Source organism: Oncorhynchus mykiss, chromosome 8, assembly GCF_013265735.2.
Source record: "Oncorhynchus mykiss isolate Arlee chromosome 8, USDA_OmykA_1.1, whole genome shotgun sequence".
Lineage (NCBI taxonomy): Eukaryota > Metazoa > Chordata > Actinopteri > Salmoniformes > Salmonidae > Oncorhynchus > Oncorhynchus mykiss.
In genome coordinates this window covers 40,243,206-40,267,156 of record NC_048572.1, presented here as the reverse complement: position 1 = coordinate 40,267,156, position 23,951 = coordinate 40,243,206, and the positions used below count along the sequence as shown (strand labels likewise).

The 23,951-nt window shown below is 40.7% G+C and overlaps 1 protein-coding gene across 5 annotated transcripts in view; it reads right to left on the bottom strand.

The window, feature by feature from the left end:
• Positions 1–23,951, bottom strand: part of LOC110530920 (wiskott-Aldrich syndrome protein family member 1) — a 157,645-nt gene that overhangs the window by 56,662 nt on the left and 77,032 nt on the right. For all 5 annotated transcript variants that reach the window (XM_036985467.1, XM_036985465.1, XM_036985468.1 and 2 more), the window contains 2 exons: positions 17,200–17,362; positions 16,794–16,928 (listed from right to left, as the gene is read on the bottom strand). In XM_036985467.1, the coding sequence (XP_036841362.1) occupies positions 16,794–16,928; positions 17,200–17,332 (268 nt within the window). In that variant the 5' untranslated portion in view covers positions 17,333–17,362. The remainder of the gene's footprint in view (positions 1–16,793; positions 16,929–17,199; positions 17,363–23,951) is intronic.

Below are 23,951 nucleotides of genomic sequence, written 5' to 3'. Positions count from 1 at the left end.
CATTAAGGAGAAGTTTATCTGTATTCTTATGTTTAACACTTGTATCTTTTATCAATGTTTATGATGAGTATTTCTGTTATTTGATGTGGCTCTCTGCACTTCCACCGGATGTTTGTTTGAGACAATGCATTTCTGAACATAACACACCAATTTCAAATGAGGTTTTTGGACATAAAGATTAACTTTATCGAACAAAACACACATTTATTGTGTAGCATGAAGTCCTGTGAGTGCCATCTGATGAAGATCATCAAAGGTTAGTGATTCATTTAATCGCTATTTCTGACTTTGTGAGCCCTAGCCTTGGCTGGAAAATGGCTGTATGGTTTTCTGTGACTGGGTGCTGACCTAACAATTGTTTGGTGAGCTTTTGCCGTAAAGCCTATTTGAAATCGGACACTGTGGCTGGATTTCCAAGAAGTTTATCTTTAAAATGGTGGATCATGTTTGAGGAATTTTAATTATGGGATTTCTGTTGTTTTGAATTTGGCGCCCTGCAATTTCACTGGCTGTTGTCGAGGTGGGACGTTAACTGGCTGAGGTAGACTATGAGGCTTTATTAGGCCTACTTACAATTGCAACTGGTCAAAAATGTTGCATCCTACATAAAACAATTATTTAAAGAAGAAAAGTCTGCATGTTCGATCTAAGCAATGTAAATAATAATTAAAAGCGCATATTTATAAATTCCAAACTCTAAAACTAATTGGAAAGGTAGGTACAAATTATGTGTGACACAATAAAGAACGTAAACAAGATGTAAACAAGATGCTGCATTTTAATTTACAGTAGTGATGGACAACTGAAGGCATTTTGAAAACAGGTTTTCAAACACTTTTTCACAACTGTAGCCCATCACGCAAATGTTTCCTATTAGCAGGACAATAGACTTTTTATAACCCGGCTACTGTTGTGAAAATCCTCCAACTTGCAATGTATTCGATACATGCAAGTTTCTTCAGCTGTCTTCTTAGAGTGATGTTGATGTCGTGTCATTATGCCAACAGATTACATATTGCCTTTGCCGATCGCTCGTCATCTTCATTCATGAGTGAGTCGATTGCTTGAATAGTCTCGCTGGAAATGAAATACAATGTGAAAATGTGCAGCATACAGTAAAGACCAGCAGTCAATTTATTTAAGCATTATTTTTAGCATTATTAGGCCTACATTAAAGTATCATAGCCTCCTGTACCTGTTCATTTTCCTGGGCTTTCAAGTTCGGCGTAAAACAGGCATCTGATGATAGTGTTTGCGAACGGCACAGTCCTTGACCAAAATCCCCAAGTCCACCAGTATTTTTTAAATGTCTCCAGTAGATTTTCCGTTCCTCCTGAAAGCCCTTAATCTGCTCACTTGAATAGAGATACTGGTCATGGTGCTACAGTATAATGAAAGTGAGGACAAGCGGCAATCTTCTGTATACTTACAGCCTATTGTAAAGTGGCTGAAAGTCACACCTTTCCTCACTCCACCCAAAACTCCACCCTTAACACAGTTAACATTCAAAAACGAGTTGTTAATAAAAAATATAAAATCACGGTACCTTTCTGCTCATCTGCTGAATGTGCGTTGGTCCAGAGCCAGGTGGTATTGGTGGAAAGTCGCTCCTCATTAGCGGAGAGTCAGGCAGTATTGGCGGAGAGTCAGGTGGAGAATGACGCGTTGAAAAGGGCAACTCCACCTCCGACAGGCAGAGTCAACATACATTGCGGGTTCGTCAGGTCGTCGGTTCACCCTGACATTTCCATTCCTCTTCTGACAACAGAACTTGACCACAAATGCTCACCAGGCACAGCAAGGGCCGCCCTGACCGTTATATAGTTCTGCTAATTAGGCACTTTCCCATGTTTACTACAGTATTTACTGTATTTACTGTATGCTATGTTTACTTGTCAGACTGCACAAGTAAATAAAACAAGAAAAAATATATAGCCTAATAAACAAATGCAGGTGGCTTGTATCTTCAAAGTGCTTTAAATGCTTTATTATCCATATGTAAAAGCATATTCTGTACAGTACTGTTTTTCTTCATCAGCTTTTGTTAATGATATAATGATAAAAATACTCTTTCAAAATGCTGATGTTTATTTAGTTATTGTTCAAATATGCCATGATACTCTTGAAATTTGTTGATTGAATACAAGCAAGTGATATCTACTTTTTTTCCTTTTTCTCACTCACTCTAGGTTAAATGAAAATGAAATCTCCAAAATATCGTTACTTTTTAACCTTTCTGATCTCCCCATCCCGGATCCGGGTTCGTGAATACAGACTCAAGCTCATTACCATAACGCAACGTTAACTATTCATGAAAATCGCAAATGAAATGAAATAAATATGCTAGCTCTCAAGCTTAGCCTTTTGTTAACAACACTGTCATCTCAGATTTTCAAAATATGCTTCTCAACCATTGCAAAACAATCATTTGTGTAACAGTATTGATGGCTAACGTAGCATTTAGCATTAGCATTCAGCTGGCAACATTTACACAAAAAAACAGAAAAGCATTCAAAAAAATCATTTACCTTTGAAGAACTTCAGATGTTTTCATTGAGGAGACTCTCAGATAGCAAATGTTCAGTTTTTCCTGAAAGATTATTTGTTTAGGACAAATCGCTCCGTTTTCTGCGTCACGTTTAGCTATGAAAAAACCCCTGTATCCAGGATTGTGTAAATCTATCAGCAAGCTCATTAGCATAACACAACGTTAACTATTTATGAAAATCGCAAATGAAATGAAATAAATATGCCATCTCTCAAGCTTAGCCTTTTGTAAACAACACTGTCATCTCAGATTTTCAAAATATGCTTCTCAACCATAGGAAAACAATCATTTGTGTAAAAGTAGCTAGCTAGAGTTAGCATTTCGCGTTAGCATTTAGCGTTAGCATTAGCGTTAGCATCCAACACGCAACATTAACAAAAACATAAAAGCCTTCAAATAAAATCATTTACCTTTGAAGAACTTCTGATGTTTTCAATGAGGATACTCTCAGTTAGATAGCAGATGCTCAGTTTTTCCAAAAAGATTCCTTGTGTATTAGAAATAGCTCCGTTTTATACATCACATTTGGCTACCAAAAAAAATCCATAAATTCAGTCCTCAAAACGCAAACTTTTTTCCAAATTAACTCCATAATATCGACTGAAAACATGGCAAACGTTGTTTAGAATCAATCCTCAAGGTGTTTTTCACATATCTCTTCATTGATACATCGTTCTTGGAAACATGCTTTCTCTCCTGAATCCCAGGAGAAAATGCCTGCACCTGAAGATTACGCACAAATTTAGACAAAGGACACCGGGCGGACCTCTGGAAAATGTAGTCTCTTATGGCCAATCTTCCAATGATATGCCTACAAATACGTCACAATGCTGCTAAGACCTTGGGCGAACGACAGAAAGTGTAGGCTCATTCCTTGCGCAATCACAGCCATATAAGGAGAGAATGGAAAACAGAGCTTCAGAAATTCTGCTAATTCCTGGGTGATGCATCATCTTGGTTTCGCCTGTAGAATGAGTTCTGGGGCACTTACAGACAAAATCTTTGCAGATTCTGAAACTTCAGAGTGTTTTCTTTCCAAAACTGTCAAGAATATGCATAGTCGAGCATCTTTTCGTGACAAAATATCGCGCTTAAAACGGGAACGTTTTTTATCCAAAAATGAAATAGCGCCCCTAGAGCTCTAACTGGTTAAACAAAGTGATTATTATTATTAATACATTTAGAATTATATAAAAGCCCCTGAGGATCTGTGAGAATATCTAACGGAAAATGCCCATTAGATATTAATTTAGAGTCCTCCAATCCTCTAAATGTAATTATTGGCAGAGAATCACGTCATTGAAAAAAAAAATTGTTTGATATACTGTAGGCGAAATTAGTCTCACTAGTGTTGAGTAATGTTTAATGAAGGCAAAACATTTAGAATCCTCCAATCCTGTAGCCTACTCCCAACCGTTATGTCGTACTGGCTTTATTTACAAATTAGTGAGAATGTCTCACCCCATGTTCAAGAATTTCCTTTTTCTCACTCACTCTAGGTTAAATGAAAATGAACAGGGATTTGAACCCTGTGAACCCACTTATTCCGCATTTTGTAGTATACATCACATTTATGTTGTGAAAACATCACAACTATGAAATAACACATATGGAATCAGTTAAGAAGAACGACAGCCTACTCCTTCCTCCAGGTCGGGGTTCTCTGCACCACACAGGGCTTCTTTAGTTAAATATCCCAGTACTGTACTGCCTACCGTCACGTTGTACAGCGACATATTTTCCGTTCCATTCTAACAGATACCCAGAGGGTTTTTCATGGAATAGAAACACCATAATATTAATCAAATTAATTTAGCAAGTACCAGTCAAAAGTTTAGACACACCTATTCATTCCAGGATTTTTCTTTATTTATACTATTTTCTACATTGTAGAATAATAGTGAAGACATTACAACTGTGAAATAACACATATGGAATCAGTTCTTACAAATTCTTATTTACAAGGACAGCCTACTCCTTCCTCCCCAATGGGGATTTGAACCCCGGTCTCCCACTTGCCCCGCATTCTGTAGTACAGACATGGCCTGCTCTCCCTTATGTTAGGAATTAGGCACTTAGGCACATGCTTACTACAGTATGTATTGTAGACTGCACAGTAGCCTAATAAACAAATAAACACATTTCGTTAATAAAATAATGATAAAAAAAATACTCTTTCAAAATGCAGATGTTGATTTGGTTATGGATCATAACGAATTACTATGGGAGAAAATATCACTGATTTACAGAAATATTGGAACAAAGTTGTCTAATGAAGGCAAACAATTTAGAATCCTCCGATCCTGTAGTCTACTCCCGACCATCACGTTGTACAGCGCCATAGAAACCCTGAGGGTTTTGTTTTTTATTTTTCTATGAATAGAAACCCCATAATATTAATCAAATTAATTAAGCCAAATTTCTTAAAATCAATCCCATATACTATGTTATTACAAAAAAGGTTTTAAATTCTCTGGTAATGCCAATACGGAAAACTATCAAATGCTTCTCAAAGATGGTCAAACTAGCAATAACTTGCAGTAACAGAAAAAAATGGCTGAATTAAATGACATGCCACAGAATGCTGTAGTGTGCCGCAACTTTTAAAGGAGGAACCACTGTACCTAATCTACCTTCAGCCACACACACGGAGAGAGAGAGAGAGAATGAGAGATGGAGAGGAATGAGAGTGAGAATGAGACACCACTTTCTCGTTTTCTTCTCTTACTCTTTACCCCTGCTTCATTCATCTCCCCACACGACCTGCTCTCTCTCTCTTTTTTTCTGCTAACTCTCTCTCTGCTTTTCTTTCCCCACAGCGCCCAACTCCTTCTTTCTGTGTGATTGCATATAGGCAGATAGGCAGTGCTACACAGCTCTGGGGATAAGAGAAGAGAGATGCCCTTGATTTCACCTTCTGTATCTTTTCTCACTCTGCCCTAATCTCTCTTTCCTCTATGGTCTTCATCTCTCACTTCCAGTCTTCTCTCAGTTCCGAATATTTCTTAATTCCATCCCTTTCCTGATTGAGCTTGTTCCCTTTCTTCCTTCTCTCTATCCACTAATATTCTTCCTTTCACTCTCCTCCTAAATGTGTCGAGTCCCTTCATTCATCCCTCACTCTCTCCACTGCGCTACAAATCAGTTGTCAGTGCTGGTGCTGCGGTCCCTGGTTCCTCTGTGTATGTAACTCCTCGCATGGCTCTGGGCTCCCTCTGTCAGACTCACTCTCTGGATGTGTACATCGCTCCCTGACAGCTGACAACACCCATTTTAAGGCACGGGGACTGGGAGGGAAGATATTCTGTATAAGGAGTCAAGGTATGGGTGTATAATGATGCTGGGTGAGGCTGCAGGTGCAGGTGGATAAAGAGCTCATTTGAATCATAATGTGGTCACGGTGGACTGAGGTCCCTGAATTACCATACAACTTCAATTAAAACGCAGACTCAAATAGTCACCTATCCCTTTTAATAGTCGGGCATCAGCACACATTTCAGCAAATAAACGCTGGTTTCAAATAAATGCTGGGTGTAAATGAATTGTTTACGAGGTTAGCATGAATTCTTTACAAGCTTTAATGTTTGATTTGTTACATTAAGGACTCAAACATTATGGCAATAATTTGTTTTTATTGCCAGTAAGAAACTGCTAGCCATTGGCTGCAAACAGCGCAGAACTGCAAGCTAACTTGCAAACACAAAAACAGTCAACAACTTCGGGTACAGACGTCCAGAAATCGTCTGAACCCCTTCTAGTGGTGCAAGTAAGAACTGATGAAAAAATGCACATTCAAAGAGGAGAATAATTATTAGGTCAAGGACCTTTTTAGAAATAGAGGCATACTAAGATAAAAGAAACGTGTCAGTGTGTAAATGATAACATATTAGAACAGGAAAATAAGAAATTAAAAATGAAATGTTGGAAGTAAATGCTGGAATTAAATAATGAACTATGCTAATGAGCAAAAGCTGTGTGCATTAAGGAAATAGATGTCTGGCTCAAATTGAAACCTGTCTCTAATAAGCGCCTGTTGTGTTCAGCGATTTAAGCAATTGAGAGTGTCGTGTCTGTGACTACCATTAAATGTGAACTATTTTATCAAATTAATTCTCTGTGTAATTATGTGATTAAACAAATCTTGTAAACTTTAATTAACTAGGAAGTTGGGAAAATGTTTATAACGTCTCTATTTCCCGAATCAACTCCTCAGATATTTTCATATCTTATCGATTAGTCATTCTCATTAATGTATTATTATTACCTCATCAGTTCTCATTACTGAATGTTGCAAACCCTTGCATATCTGCACAAACCCTAGCCTAAATCATGAATCAGCGATGTATGAATTGGCTTAATTATTTATTTACCAACTAACTAAATAATCACAGAAATACATAACAAACAAACAGTAGATACTGGTTATTAACACAATGCACTGATAAGTCCCTAGTGGGCTAAACTGGTATGATTGGTTTGGTAGACAATGGAAAGGGGTGGGGACAGGAAAAGATCGGGAGAGACTAAATGGATTCACTACACACAATTGATAAATACATGAATTGAAATGCTAATCCTTTGCACATGAATGGCCGCTCATTCAAGAATAATTGCAATGTATATATTTACGCCTGTATGTCGATGTTGTCTTCTTTGTTGGAATCGCCGGTCCATCTGTCGGAGAGTCAGTTCAGCAGAGAGTCTCTGGTTAACCTGTTAGATCTCTAGGGGCGCTATTTCATTTTTGGATAAAAAACGTTCCCGTTTTAAGCGCGATATTTTGTCACGAAAAGATGCTCGACTATGCATATTCTTTTTATATTTTGGAAAGAAAACACTCTGAAGTTTCAGAATCTGCAAAGATTTTGTCTGTAAGTGCCCCAGAACTCATTCTACAGGCGAAACCAAGATGATGCATCAACCAGGAATTAGCAGAATTTCTGAAGGTCTGTTTTCCATTGTCTCCTTATATGGCTGTGATTGCGCAAGGAATGAGCCTACACTTTCTGTCGTTCGCCCAAGGTCTTAGCAGCATTGTGACGTATTTGTAGGCATATCATTGGAAGATTGACCATAAGAGACTACATTTTCCAAGTGTCCGCCTGGTGTCCTGCGTGGAATTCGGTGCGCAATTGCCAGCTGCTCGTACCTATCCATTTGATATAGGGGAGAAACCATGTGTCCAAGAACGATGTATCAATGAAGAGATATATGAAAAACACCTTGATGATTGATTCTAAACAACGTTTGCCATGTTTTCAGTCGATATTATGGAGTTAATTTGGAAAAAAGTTCGCGTTTTGAGGACTGAATTTTCTGATTTTTTTTGGTAGCCAAATGTGATGTATAAAACGGAGCTATTTCTAATACACAAGGAATCTTTTTGGAAAAACTGAGCATCTGCTATCTAACTGAGAGTATCCTCATTGAAAACATCAGAAGTTCTTCAAAGGTAAATTATTTTATTTGAAGGCTTTTATGTTTTTGTTAATGTTGCGTGCTGGATGCTAACGCTAATGCTAACGCTAAATGCTAACGCTAAATGCTAACGCTAGCTAGCTACTTTTACACAAATGATTGTTTTCCTATGGTTGAGAAGCATATTTTGAAAATCTGAGATGACAGTGTTGTTTACAAAAGGCTAAGCTTGAGAGATGGCATATTTATTTCATTTCATTTGCGATTTTCATGAATAGTTAACGTTGTGTTATGCTAATGAGCTTGCTGATAGATTTACACAATCCTGGATACAGGGGTTTTTTCATAGCTAAACGTGACGCAGAAAACGGAGCGATTTGTCCTAAACAAATAATCTTTCAGGAAAAACTGAACATTTGCTATCTGAGAGTCTCCTCATTGAAAACATCTGAAGTTCTTCAAAGGTAAATGATTTTATTTGAATGCTTTTCTGTTTTTTTGTGTAAATGTTGCCAGCTGAATGCTAATGCTAAATGCTACGTTAGCCATCAATACTGTTACACAAATGCTTGTTTTGCAATGGTTGAGAAGCATATTTTGAAAATCTGAGATGACAGTGTTGTTAACAAAAGGCTAAGCTTGAGAGCTAGCATATTTATTTCATTTCATTTGCGATTTTCATGAATAGTTAACGTTGCGTTATGGTAATGAGCTTGAGGCTGTAGTCACGATACCGGATCCGGGTTTGGGAGATCAGAGAGGTTAACTTCCCCAGAAATCATGTCTTTCGTAGTTGTAGCTTTCTCAGCGGCTCTGGATAGTGTCTGTTGTAATGGATACATCAGGCGTACAGATGGTTGTTGCATAGAATAGATGCGGTTGTCGATATTCTCGTACTAGACTAATGTAATTTACAGCTGCAGACTAGTAATTACACATCTAGGATTTGCACTTATTCCGAGTTGAACTATTTCCAGCCGTGTAGCCAAAACTACAGCTGTATGGTCTGTGGCCATTTCAACATCCCGCGTCAGCTCCATTATTTCTGGTCTAATGATCTATAGCCATTCTCTGTCCCGGCGTTCTCTGACTTAATATACATTTTGTAGGAAATGGGTTTTATACTCTGTGGAAGAAGGGTCGGTTCTATGATGCCTAATGTGATGTCTGGGCTCACGGGGGTGTGGCCCTGACAAGTTAAACTTCATATGAAAATCCATACTCTCATTTAGAAGGTTAACATCACATTACATCTTTTCACAAATAGTTTCATGTTTAATCACATACATTTCACAGTATTTAAATGTAAACCTGACAGTTGGGAAATGTAAACTTTAAGAGATACAGTTATGTGTGTTTCCTGTCCTTCATGAGATCACCAATTGAAACACACACTGTGTGAAACACACACACTGTGTCCACAGTGTCCACAGACCACTCCCACATTCTCAAAAAAAGAAATACTGTTATTCCAACTTTTGATGTCTCTTTTGATGTCTCTATGTTCCACAGTTTACATTACATTCTATTTTTTTAATATATTTTTTTACCCCTTTTTCTCCCCAATTTCGTGGTATCCAATTGTTGTAGTAGCTACTATCTTGTCTCATCGCTACAACTCCCGTACGGGCTCGGGAGAGACGAAGGTTGAATGTCATGCGTCCTCCGATACACCCAACCAGCCGCACTGCTTCTTAACACAGCGCACATCCAACCCGGAAGCCAGCCGCACCAATGTGTCGGAGGCTACACCGTGCACCTGGCACCTGGTGCACCTGGCGTCAGGAGTCGCTGGTGCGTGATGAAACAAGGACATCCCTACCGACGCTAGGCCAAATTGTGCGTCGCCCCACGGACCTCCCGGTCGCGGCTGGTTACGACAGAGCCTGGGCGCGAACCCAGGGACTCTGATGGCACAGCTGGCGCTGCAGTACAGCGCCCTTAACCACTGCGCCACCCGGGCGACCAAGCTTTAACATCGTGACTGATATCTTGAGATGTTACTTGTCACACCCTGACCATCGTTTGCTTTGTATGTTCTATGTTTTGTTTGGTCAGGGTGTGATCTGAGTGGGCATTCTATGTTGGATGTCTTGTTTGTCTGTTTCTGTGTTTGGGCCTGATATGGTTCTCAATCAGAGGCAGGTGTTAGTCATTGTCTCTGATTGGGAGCCATATTTAGGTAGCCTGTTTTGTGTTGGGTTTTGTGGGTGATTGTTCCTGTCTTTGTTACACTAGATAGGGCTGTTTTCGTTTTTCCACGGTTCTTGTTTTTCTATATTGTTCTATTTTCATCCTTATTAAAGATGTATCTAAATAACCATGCTGCGTTTTGGTCCGCCTCTCCTTTAACAGAAGAAAATTGTGACATTACTTCAATATATCCATATAATTGTACTCCCTCATGATGCCATCTATTTTGTGAAGTGCACCAGTCCCTCCTGCAGCAAAGCACCCCCACGACATGATGCTGCCACCCCCGTGCTTCACGGTTGGGATGGTGTTCTTCGGCTTGCAAGCTCCCCCTTTTTCCTCCAAATGTAACAATGGTCATTATGGCCAAACAGTTCTATTTTAGTTTCATCAGACCAGAAGACCATTTCTCCAAAAAGTACAATCTTTGTCCCCATGTGCAGATGCAAACCATAGTCTGGCTTTTTTATGGCGGTTTTGGAGCAGTGGCTTCTTCCTTGCTGAGCGGCCTTTCAGGTTATGTTGATATAGGACTCGTTTCACTGTGGATATAGATACTTTTGTACCTGTTTCCTCCAGCATCTTCACCAGGTCCTTTGTTGTTGTTCTGGGATTGATTTGCACTTTTCACACAGGTACGTTCATCTCTAGGAGACAGAACGCGTCTCCTTCCTGGGCGGTATGACGACTGCGTGGTCCCATGGTGTTTATACTAGCGTAAAATTGTTTGTACAGGTGAACGTGGTACCTTCAGGCGTTTGGAAATTGCTCCCAATGATGAACCAGACTTGTGGAGGTCTAAAATTTGTTTCTGAGGTCTTGGCTGCTTTCTTTTGATTTTCCCATGATGTCAAGCAAAGAGTCACTGAATTTGAAGGTAGGCCTTGAAATACATCCACATGTACACACTGTGTGAATCAGGCCTTCATGGTCAAATTGCTGCAAATAAACCACTACTAAAGGACACCAATAATAAGAAGAGACTTGCTTGGGCCAAAAAACACGAGCAATGGACATTAGACTGGTGGAAATTTGTCCTTTGGTCTGGAGTCCAAATTGGAGATTGTTGGTTCAATTCATATAACATTTTATTTGTCATATGTGCCGAATACAACACCTTACACTGAAATGCTTACTTACAAGCCCTTAACCAACAATGCAGTTTTAATAAAAATACACGTTAAGTGAAAAATAGATAAGTAAAAAATAAGAAATAAAAGTAACAAATAATTTAAGAGCAGCAGTAAAACAACAATAGCGAAGCTTTTTACAGAGGGTACTGGTAGAGTCAATGTGCGAGGGCACTGGTTAGTCAAAGTAATTTAGGTAATATGTACATGTAGGTAGAGTTAAAGTGACTATGCGTAAATAATAAACAAAGAATAGCAGCAACGTGTCTTTGTGAGACGCGGTGTGGGTGAACGGATGATCTCCATATGTGTATTTCCCACTGTAAAGCATGGAGGAGGAGGTGTTATCTTGTGGGGGTGATTTTCTGGTGACACTCTCTGTGATTTATTTAGAATTCAAGGCCCACTTCACCAGCATGGCTACCACAGCATTCTGCAATGATACGCCATCCCATCTGGTTTGGGCTTAGTGGGACTATCAATTGTTTTTCAACAGGACAATGACCCAACACACCTTCAGGCTGGGTAAGGGATATTTTATGAAGAAGGAGAGTGATGGAGTGCTGCATCAGATGACCTGGCCTCCACAATCCCCCGACCTCAACCAAATTGAGATGGTTTGGGATGAGTCGGACCGCAGAGTGAAGGAAAAGCAGCCAACAAGTGCTCAGTATATGTGGGAACTCCTTCAAGACTGTTGGAAAAGTATTCCAAGGGAAGCTGGTTGAGAGAATGCAAAGCTGTCAACAAGGCAAAGGGTGGCTATTTGAAGAATCTCAAATACAAAATACATTTTCATTTGTTTAACACCTTTTTGGTTACTACATGATTCCATATGTGTTATTTCATAGTTTTGATGTCGTCACTATTATTCTACAATGTAGAAAATAGTAAAAAATAAAGTAAAACCCTTGAATGAGTAGGTGTTTTAAAAAACTTTTGACCGGTAGTGTATATAAAAACACTCCGGACCCCGACATTGCTCATCCTAATATTTATATATTTCTTAAATCCATTGTTTAACTTTTACATTTGTGGGTATTGTTGTGAATTGTTAGATATTACTTAGGAACACAAGCATTTCACTACACCCTCGATAACATCTGCTAAATACGTGTATGCGACCAATAACATTTAATTTCATGCTGTATGCATCAAAACAGTGTCCTTTCTCTACCCATGAGCAAGTCATCTTGCATGCTCTCTATTTAGATAGCTCACCTACATACAACCATTCCACCTTTCTCCAAAATGCGCACACACACATCAGTCCTTCCCACTCTTGTGTTAATGTAAACCTCATCGGCATCAATGGTTCTATTCCTTTAAGAGACCCCCTTTATCCTCTTCATCCCCCACTCATGTACTCCTCTCAGCGACCTCTCTTTATCTCCTTACCCCCCTGCCTTGATTTACAACATGATGCCACCTGCACTCACTCTCTCAATCCCCTCTCCTTCCCTCTGCGGCTTACTCACTGTCTTTCTCAGGTACAACAGACTCACACAGACCATTACCCAGAATTCCTGTGGTGGAGAGGGGTGTGTGTGTGTGTGTGTGTGTGTGTGTGGTGGGGGATGAAAAGTACATCTTACGGGAAACAAATCTTAAGCCCTTCCCATAACCGTCCATCTCTCTGTCACATCTCTTTCGCTCTTTTTACTAAATCCACCATTTTTGTCTCTTTACCACTTCTTTCCCTATTTTGTCATATAGATGCAGAACAAGCGGTGTTAATTTATGTATTGTTGTATCATTACAGTAACTCTGTGATGATTAAATTATCTTGTAATAATTCTTGTTTGGAGGCTAATTGCACACATACACAAAGACATGCACACACACTGTTGTGTGGAGTCGAATGGCACATACTGCAACTCTCTGCAGCTGGAGATCTCAAACTAACCTGCAGACAGTTCAGCCATTTTAACCTCCGCTGCAGTCTGCAGTCTGCAGTACAAAGACTTAACACTCCACTGCTTTTACTGCAGAGCTCAGTATTATGCAGTATAGCTGTGTCTCTGCCCTTCACCTATAGGACCGAAATGGAGCTACAACACAGAAGGCAGGCTTATATTACAAGGAGAGATAAAGCCAGGCTACACTCACCCTTCCAATGTGCGTGTGTTTGTGTGTGATAGCCAACTCAGCTTAGCAGAAGCTCAACAGTGCTTGCTACATTGTATTTCGGCATGTAGCTTAGTGGTTAGAGCGTTGGGCCAATAACCGAACAGTTGCTGGAATGAATCCCCGAGCTGACAAGGTAAAAATCTATCATTCTGACCCTGAGCAAGGCACCCTGGTACTGTGGAGTGGCTTGGGACCTGGATATGAGGAGTGTGTGTGTGTGTCTGTGTGTTGGTCCAACCCGTAACCCCTGGAGAGAGTTGTATGACAGGGTGAACCCGTAGTAGTCCCCGTGCCAGACAGGGGAATGAAATTATATCCTCTCTATAGCAGACTGGCCTATTAAATCACACGCATCATAACATTTCCACAAAAATGTGGAGGAGGGAGCTGAGGGAAGAGGAGAAGGGGGAGAGATGGATGAAGATGAGGGGGAGGTGGAAGAATGGAAGAAGAGGAGAAAAGGAGTGTGTGTAAAAGGTGTGAGGGGACCTAAGTGGGACACTAATATAGCTGAAGTGAATACAAGAATAACTCCAAGGCAACAACTCCACGCAAAGCACTGACACATGCCATGCTCAAATATTTAAATTAAGGGACTTTAAGTATTGATCCTGTGAACTAATAAACTGTGGAAGGACCACCAGGGGGCAGGCTGGTCCCACAGATAGTAGCCCAGCCCGGCATGTGAGTAAAGGTGATCAGAGGCAGTTAAGGACAGCTGACGGTACTAATCACTTATTTTATTCACGCCTACGAATAGAAAAGAGGGAACCGGCAGTGAAGGAGACTGGAGGAAAAAAAAGAGTGATTGATTCTCCAAAGGAGAGAATTTACCTGACGAAAGGGAGAAGATGAGGACAAACTACCTCTTGGGAATGGCAACCATGGATCCGCACCACCACCCGGTGACACACCCGTGATTTATGTTATAGTTAAAAGTTACTCACTTTGTGTTCCTTATCCCTGTAAAGAAGAAGATTGGTGTTATCCTTGAGATCATCCTTGATTCTGTGGGAGTGTTTGAGAAGAGAAAATACCTCAATAGAGAACTTAGTTCAATGTAAGAAAACCTGCTCCAGACTCGTTTATTCCATATTTCTGCTTTAGAGCAACCTAAAAATTCTTGGTCCGCTCACAAAACATTATTACCTCTTACCCATCCCATCTAGCTTGGGTACCAATGTGTTGTGTTAACGTACAGAGCCAGCCCAGTCCAGTATAGTGTATATAAATGGATTACATTTTTGTCACTGGCCTTCGCACAATGTCAAAGTGGAATGATGTTATTCGTGTTACAGCTTGAATTTAAAATGGATTACATTTTTATCACTGGCCTTCGCACAATGTCAAAGTGGAATGATGTTATTCGAAATTGTTACAATGAATAAAAAATGAAAAGCTGAACGGTTTTGAGTCAATAAGTATTCAACCTCTTTTTAATGGCAAACCTAAATGAGTTCAGGAGTAAATGTTTTTCAACAAGTCACATAATAAGTTGCATGGACTCACTCTGTGTGCAATAATAGTTTTTAATATGATTTTTGAATGACTACTTAATTTCTGTACTCCACACATATAATTAATTATCTGTAAGGTCCCACAGTCTAGCAGTGAAATTCAAACAGAGATTTAACCACAAAGACAAATAACATTTTCCAATGCCACACTAAGGGTACCCCTTTGAGCATGGTAAAGTTATTAATTACAGTTTGGATGGTGTATCAATACACCCAGTCAACTACAAAGATGCAGGCGTCTTTCCTCACTCAATTGCCGGAGAGGAAGGAAACCACTGAGGCCAATGGTGACTTTAAAACAGTTATAGAGTTTAATGGCTGTGATAGGAGAAAACTGAGGATGGATCAACAACGTTGTAGTTACTTCACAACCTAAATAACACGGTGAAAAGAAGGAAGCCTGTACATAATAAAAATATTACAAAACATGCATCCTGTTCGCAACAAGGCACTAAAGTAAAACTGCAGAAATTGTAGCAAAGAATTTCACTTTATTTCCTGAATACAAAACGTTACCAGCTTCATATTTTCGAGGATGGTGGAGGCTGCCTCATGTTATGGGTATGCTTGTCATCGTCAAGGACTAGGGAGTTTTTTAAATAAAAAGAAACAGAACAGAGCTAAGCACAGGCAAAATCATAGAGGAAAACCTGGTTCAGTCTGCTTTTCAACAAACACCGGGAGACAAATTCACCTTTCAGCAAGACAATAGTCTAAAACACAAGGGCAAATATACACTGGTGTTGCTTACCAAGACGATACTGAGTGACCTTGTTACAGTTTTCACTTATATCGGCTTGAAAATCTATGGCAAGACTTGAAAATGGCTTTCTAGCAATGATCAACAACCAACTTGACAGAGCTTGAAGAATTTTTTTTGACTCAGGGATGTGAATACTTATGTAAATGAGATATTTTAGTTTTAATTCATTGTGAAGAAATTTGCAAACATTTCTAAAAACATGTTTTCCCTTTGTCATTATGGGGTAGTGTGTAACATAATAAAATGTGGAAAAAGTCAAACGGTATGAATACTTTCTAAGGCACTATATCTAGCTACTTCTACCGCTCTAATCCAAGTTGTAAAAACCCCGCTGGTCAATGGGAATTCGATATGGCGCAGAAGCGTGATATTGGCCTAATACTACACGCCTTCTCTCTAAGTCCCTCTCTCTCCCCCCCATCTCTCCCTACACTCTCTAGAACTTGTTTTACCTAACAGCCTAACCAGGCCCCTCCACTGACAGGCAGACGGGCATTATACTTCTCTTTTTTATTACACCACTGTTACATATCACATATATCTGGATATCTCATTTCCTCACAAAGACAGGCCATTGTGTGAGGCAGGGCTACAGTAAGTGAATCAGTGGACAGCTGGTTAGAATGGCTACACTGGGGGCTTACTGAGTCTGCGGGTGAGGGAGTGTGTGTGTGGAGGGTTTGGTTTGTACAGTGTGGATCTTAGGAGCTGCAAGGTTGAAAAATGACACCGTCTCACTGTGGCCTGTTCCTCTCATAAGGCCATTTATACACACACACACACACACACACACACACACACACACACACACACACACACACACACACACACACACACACACACACACACACACACACACACACACACACACACACACACACACACACACACACACGACTGGAGTGGGTTTATCCTGATGAGGAATAATCAGTGGTGGAAGTGCTAAAGAAAGGAGTGTGTGAGGATAGAGTGTCTGAGTGTGAGCGTGTGGTTGCCTGCATGCATGTGTGTTTGACACTGGTGTGTGTGTGTTTGTACTTACACTCCTCTTTTAGGTCGAGCTATGTAAAACATGGCGTGTGTATGGTACTCACGCTCCTCCTCCTTAGGATCTAGCTGAGTGACGCTGATAGAGAGGCGGTCGACACGCTCCTGGAGGGAGTTGACCCGGAAGGAGAAGGAGTGGGCCTCGTTGAACAGCTCCCCAAAAAGATCCTCTGCGTACTTACCTGTAGAACACACACAGACAGTGAACAGACACTTAATACACACACTTAAGTATAATACAGTAATACAAAAATCAAGCATAAAATCAAGCATAATAAAATAATAAACATGCTTACCTAACAGAAAAATGCGGGTACGGAGTGTGTTGTTTAGGTGTGAGTGTGAGCATGTGTGTGTGTGTGTGTATATGTGTGCAACAATGTGTTTTCTGAGTGTCCGTGAGTTTGTGTATTATTAAGGTGTGTATGTGTGCAGACATTGTGTGTGACTCACTGAGGCTGCTGAGCTGTCGGATGACATTAGCTAGGGACACATTGGTCACACACTCCAGCTCGTTCTTAATGCCCCGCGGCAGCACCGTGTGGCACAGGTGCCTGGGCTCGATACTCCTCTTCACCAACGGCATCCTGGGATACCTGGACCTCGGCTACCACACCTGGAGAAAGACGGAGGGAGGGAGAGGGGGGGTTAAAGTTATTATATCACTGGATACCTCTACCACAACTACACCTAAAAACTCAATAGTTGAGTTATATTAAACCTTTAATAATGTACAATTATACAATTACTACTATAAATTTAGGTCTATTACTGTACAATTATGTTGCAATTATGTAGTAATTACGGTACAGACTGCTACAAGGCTTCCAACACAGCATGAACTACCCTACACAGCAATAATAACATTTGATTTGATTTGAGCTGGCCGCCTGGCCAAACTGAGCAATTGGGGGAGAAGGGCCTTGGTCAGGTAGATGACCAAGAACCCAATGGTTACTCTGACAGAGCTCCACAATTCCTCTGTGGAGATTGCGGAACCATCCAGAAGGAAAACCATCTCTGCAGCACTCAGGCCTTTATGGTAGAGCATCCAGACGGAAGGAACTCCTCAGTAAAAGGTACTTGACAGCCCACTTAGTTTGCCAAAAGGCACCTAAAGGACTCTCAAGCCATGACAAACAAGATTCTCTGGTCTGATGAAATCAAAAATTGAACTCTTTGGCCTGAATGCCAAGCGTCACGTCTGGAGGAATCCTGGCACCATCCCTACATTGAACCATTGTGCTGACAACATCATGTTGTGGGGATGTTTTTCAGAGACAGGGACTGGGAGACTAGTCAGGATCGGGGGAAAATTAACGGAGCAAAGTACAGAGAGATCTTTGATGAAAATCTGCTCCAGAGTGCTCAGTACCTCAAACTGGGGCGAAGGTTCACCTTCCAACAGGACAACGCAGGAGTGGTTTTGGTACAAGTCTCTAAATGTCATTGAGTGGCCTAGCCAGAGCCCAGACTTGAACACAATCAAACATCTCTGGAGAGACCTGAAAATAGCTGTGCAGCGACGCTCACCATCCAACCTGACAGAGCTTTGGGGAGTTTCTCCCATTCTTCTCTGCAGATCCTCTCAAGCTCTGTCAGGTTCAAATCAAAGTTTATTTGATTTGGACCTGACAGCGTTTGAGAGGATCTGCAGAGAAGAATGGGAGAAACTCCCCAAATACAGGTATGCCAAGCTTGTAGCGTCATACCCAAGAAGACCCAAGATTGTAATCACTGCAAAGGTGCTTCAACAAAGTACAGTAAAGAGTAAAGAGTCCAAAATACTTATGTAAATGTGATAAATGTGATGTTTTTGCTTTGTCATTATGGGGTATTGTGTGTAGATGGATCAAACATTTTAGAATAAGGCTGTAACGTAACAAAATGTGGAAAAAGTCAAGGGTTCTGAATACTTTCCGAATGCCCTGTACTTGTAGAAAGCAGAAAGCTTTTCTTACTCAGCATTTTCCCCACTGAAACTGTTTCTCTTCAATCGTGAATCTCCATTTAACGAAATGAGTAAAGAATGCTTCAGAATCTGAGGGAGGGATATGGAGAGAGAGGAGAGGACTGGAGAAGAAAGGAAATAAATCAATAGAAGGGAACATTTACAGCGAGTGAAGGTAAAGGAGGAGGAAAGAAAGAATAGGCTCCATTTACAGTAAATGAACCAAGAGGGACATTTAGGCTGAACAGCAGACTAAATGACAGGCTCTTTCTCTGTGAGACAATGGTAGTCTATCATGTCCAACCAGCCATCCTCTCCCTCCCTGACATTAATTAATCATAATGACATTAATGAATCAGCACTGTAATCGAGGCAGACATGTTAGATGGAGTGGAAGCAGACAAGGTGCAATAGGGTGACTGATAAACCAGCTACTACAGGAACTGTCATTAGTACCAACTACTATTCTGTCTTAATTCATCGCTGATGTATTTCATTTCTATAGGACTCTATAATGATGTTACAGTCATGGAGCAATTAACATGAAAGTAGTCCAAAAAGTAGTCCATAAGAGGCATTACTAGCACTAGAAACTAAGGACACACTTCTTTATGGGCTAGTAGGAAGCCTGTTAAATGGTTTGTTGATGTGAGTCATGTTACAATCCTCTTAATTGAACTCAACCACCTCCATATAGGGTAATGATCAGCCCTCGTATTTATCTTAGCACGCTTTAAGATTTATAGGATGTACTTCAAACTGTACTGTGACACATTCTTAAAAAAACATAAAACATTATGAGAGCACCATAGTAGCCCAACCCCCACCCAACTACTAGGCTACACCTCCTACCCTCGTCTCATCCATCTCTCTCTCTCCCTCCCCGCCTCCCTCCCTCTCGATTTCTTAGGCACGCACGCTCACACACTTCCAGTTGGGCCTCCAGTGACCCTGCATGTAGTGACCTTTTTCAGGACCCTGTTTTTTTATTTATTTTTGTATTTAACCTTTATTTAACTAGGCAAGTCAGTTAAGAACAAATTCTTATTTACAATAGTGGCCTACCAAAAGGCAAAAGGCCTTCTGCGGGGACGGGGGCTGGGATTAAGAATAAAACACACATCACGACAAGAGACACAGCGACACTACATAAAGAGAGACCTAAGACGACAACATAGCATGACAGCAACACATGTAAACACCGCATGGTAGCAACACAACGTGACAACTACATGGCAGCAGCACAAAACATGGTACAAACATTATTGAGCACAGACAACAGCACGAAGCGCAAGAAGGTAGAGACAACAATACATCACTCCTGTGTTCCAACGGCACGTTGTGTTAGCTAATCCAGGTTTATGATTTTAAAAGGCTAATTGATCATTAGAAAACCCTTTTGCAATTATGTTAGCACAGCTAAAAACTGTTGACCTGATTAAAGAAGCAACAAGCTAACACGACGTGCCATTGGAACACAGGAGTGATGGTTGCTGTTAATGGGCCTCTGTATGCCCATTGTATGTAGATATTCCATTTAAAAAATCAGCCGTTTCCAGCTGCAATAGTCATTTACAACATTAACAATGTCTACACTGTATTTCTGATCAATTTTATGTTATTTTAATGGACAAATGAGATTCATTCCAATCTGCCAGAATGTTGTATTCTCTCTTTTCTCCCTGCTGAATAAGGATGCGTGAGAATGGCGTTTCCTTCAATTCACTTTAGTTAATTTTGAGATGGTACTCTGAGCACTCATTTTCCTGGAAATCAATTCGTTCATTTCTTACTCATCCCTCTCTTATTGACCGAGGGATGTCCTTCAGGGACAAAACGGAGGAGCATTATCTCCTTCAGTTGCCCTGGACCTTGACAACCCTGATTGCATTCCTTCCGTAAGCCACCAGCACATAGGAACAGAGATGAGAGAATGAGAATAATAAAGGTTGATCTCTCCACAAAGAATCATTACAACTGCAAACACCATTTCCAATGTCCTCTTATTCCTCTTTTTCTTGCTCCTCTTCAAATCAGTAGTCTTTTTCCCTACTGCTCCAACCTCCCAACCCCCACCTCAGCTCACCCCATTTCATCCATCTCCACACTGCTTGGGTGGTGCATCCTACCTGTCACTCATCACCAAGGCAACAGACCATTGGGATGCTGGTCACTACCCCAGGAGAAGAAAAAAAAAGAGGGAAAAAAGGAGAAGATGGACGAGTCAGAAGTGTGCATGGAGAGAAGAGATAGGGGGCATAAGAAAGCACAAGATTGAGAGAGAGAGAGAGAGAGAGAAATAGCGAAAGGGAGGAGAGGGAAAGAGCGAGCAATCGAGAGAAAGAGCAAGAGAAAGCACAAGATCGAGAGCAGGAGAAAAAAAAGAGAGTGAGAGAGGGAGACAGAGAGATCAAAAAGTCTATTGTGCGACATAAAGGGACTAGTGGAGGGAGTGTGTGCAGCACGTGTCTGTATAGTGCAGGGTCCTCCTCTCTCTCCGCTCATTGCTCTCTGAACAATATGGTAAAGAGAGGAGCTAATGAATACTAATGGTAAATTAATTTACTCACATGGCAGCACAATGGAGCACAGGGCCACACAAGTGGTCAGGTCAAGGGCCCTTATACAGGGCAGACACAGAAAACAGACACGCACCCCTCATTTAATTTTTATTTTATTTTATTTTACAAATCGATACTTGGAGTCACAGTATTGGCATGAAAAAATATTGCGGTACTCTACTGTATCAATGTTTTTCCCCCATCCCTAATGTTTCTACCCACCTCATGTCTCTAGCCCCCACTCTCCCCTCATTGCACCCTCTTTTGGTTGTTTAACTTACTCACAGATGAGTTAACCATGTGTGATATAACCACCCAGCAAAAATTACCCCATTGTGTATTTGGTGGGTAAGGTAGGAATTGCTGACACCATTCAAACCGAGAGTTCGGAACTTTAAAGCCAATTATCACACGTTATTGTTATGCAAACGTTACTACGAGTGTTGAAGTGTTCTGTTGTCTAATGTCAACATAAATGTATCTTAAACTGCCAATGAGTACGTTGACATGAACAGTAATAATTCAGTAGGCAGATTATGCAATAGTCCTGTAAACATCTTACTCTGCTTATGCTAATCGGTGTAAGGTCAAAATCGAAGTAAGCATCATTTTGGAACAACTGAATGTATGCGTATCAGAAATAGTTTTCACACACAAACTTTACATGTCTGAACTCAGAATCACATGTTTGCTGTGGTACAACATTTATTTTGATGGGCAATTTTCTCCATTTATCAAAGTGCCATCAGGTAGCCTGATTTAAGATGTGTCCATGTAAACAGGATTATTAGGGAAATCATTATTCTTGCAAAGTATGTACACATTTTTATCAAACTATTTATTAATCTGACTATCCACAATAAATCACATTATTGTGTGCATGTAACCGTACTCAATGATGAAGTCTGTAAAAAGATAAATGCATGTTACATAAGATGAACGTTTAAGTTAGTGACAACTTTGTTGTCATTCTGATGCAATGTTATGGGCAGCTGATCCAAAAAGATAGTCTTATTTCAGGCAAAGTGAGGGCTCCCAAACTGGGCCACACTGGGACAATGCCTTGCGGGCGCTTTTGTGGGAAGCCTACGTGTGTCCAACAATTTTGCCCGCATTGGGCCCACATCAGGCTCCGACATAGATCAAATGCGCTTATGCGTGGTCTCAATTAAATAGTCTGCAGGCTATATGTATGGGCAAAGAAGCACGACACAGTTGTCTTTCCATGTGATAGGCTCTGACATTGACTGGAAATAAATATTGAGAACACATTTGTCTGCCTGCAAATCGTCTCACTCCTATCAAAGTTATGCAAAACGTAGCTCAAGTAAGTGTCTACTCTCCTATTCTATTTTGCCCCAACGCTACTCTCTTTCAAACGACATCCACTCTATTGGCTGATATAGCCCAATAATATGATAGCCTAATACACCATACAGCGTTTGAAAAGTATGTGGACACCTGCTCGTCGAACATCTCATTCCAAAATCATGGGAAATAACATGGAGTTGGTCCCCCGTTTACAGCCTCCACTCTTCTGGGAAGGCCTTCTACTAGATGTTGGTACATTGCTGTGGGGTCTTCCATTCAGCCACAAGAGCATTAGTGAGGTCGGGCACTGATGTTGGGCCACTAGGCATGGCTCGCAGTCGGCTTTCCAATTCATCCCAAAGGTGTTAGATGGGGTTTAGGTCAGGGCTTTGTGCAGGCCAGTCAAGTTCTTCCACACCGATCTCGACAAACCATTCTGTATGGACCTCGCTTTGTGCACAGGGGCATTGTCATGCTGAAACAAGAAGGGGCCTTCCCTAAACTGTTACCACAAAGTTGGAGGCACAACATTTTCTAGTAATGTGGTGTAATGTTAAGAATTCTCTTCACTGGAAATAAGGGGCCTAGCTCAAACCATGAAAAGCAGCCCCAGACCACTATTTCTCCTCCAGCAAACTTTACAGTTGGCACTATGCATTGGGCAGGTAGTGTTCTCCTGGCATTGACCAAACCCAGATTAGTCCGTCGAACTGACAGATGGTGAAGTGGGTTTCATCCCTCCAGAGAACGCGTTTCCACTGCTCCAGAGTCCAATGGTGGCGAGCTTTACACCACTCCAGCCGACATTGGCATTGCACATGGTGATCTTAGACTTGTGTGCGGCTGCTTGGCCATGGAAATCCCTTTCATGAAGCTCCCGACGAACACCTGGTGTGCTGACGTTGCTTCCAGAGGAAGTGGGAACTAGGTAGTGAGTGTTGCAACCGAGGACTGACAAAAAAATTGTTTCCCTTTTTTAAGGGGTGGATCAGCTTAATATTGCGCAAAGAATGTTGCTTCCATCAATGTAATTGTCTGCAGTATTTCCAATCCCCCATATATTTTTGGGGTAAATATATATATCCATACACGCATGCATACATATACACATACACAAACCTATATAGACATACATACTTTTTAAAAGAATATACCTTATACCTATTATTATTCCCCGCAGGCTTTTACCTTCAATTTATACATCTTATACACATTTTACAATAGTTATTTTTTGTTTGTTTTTAGTCCTTCCTCTATTTCTGATGTCCATCCAGTTTGATTTCTATTTGTAACTGTGCTATTTCACAAAAGTGATGAATCTATATACATTTTACAGACCCTGTTCGTTTTACATTGCTTATCTTGTTATTAGTCACACCCTT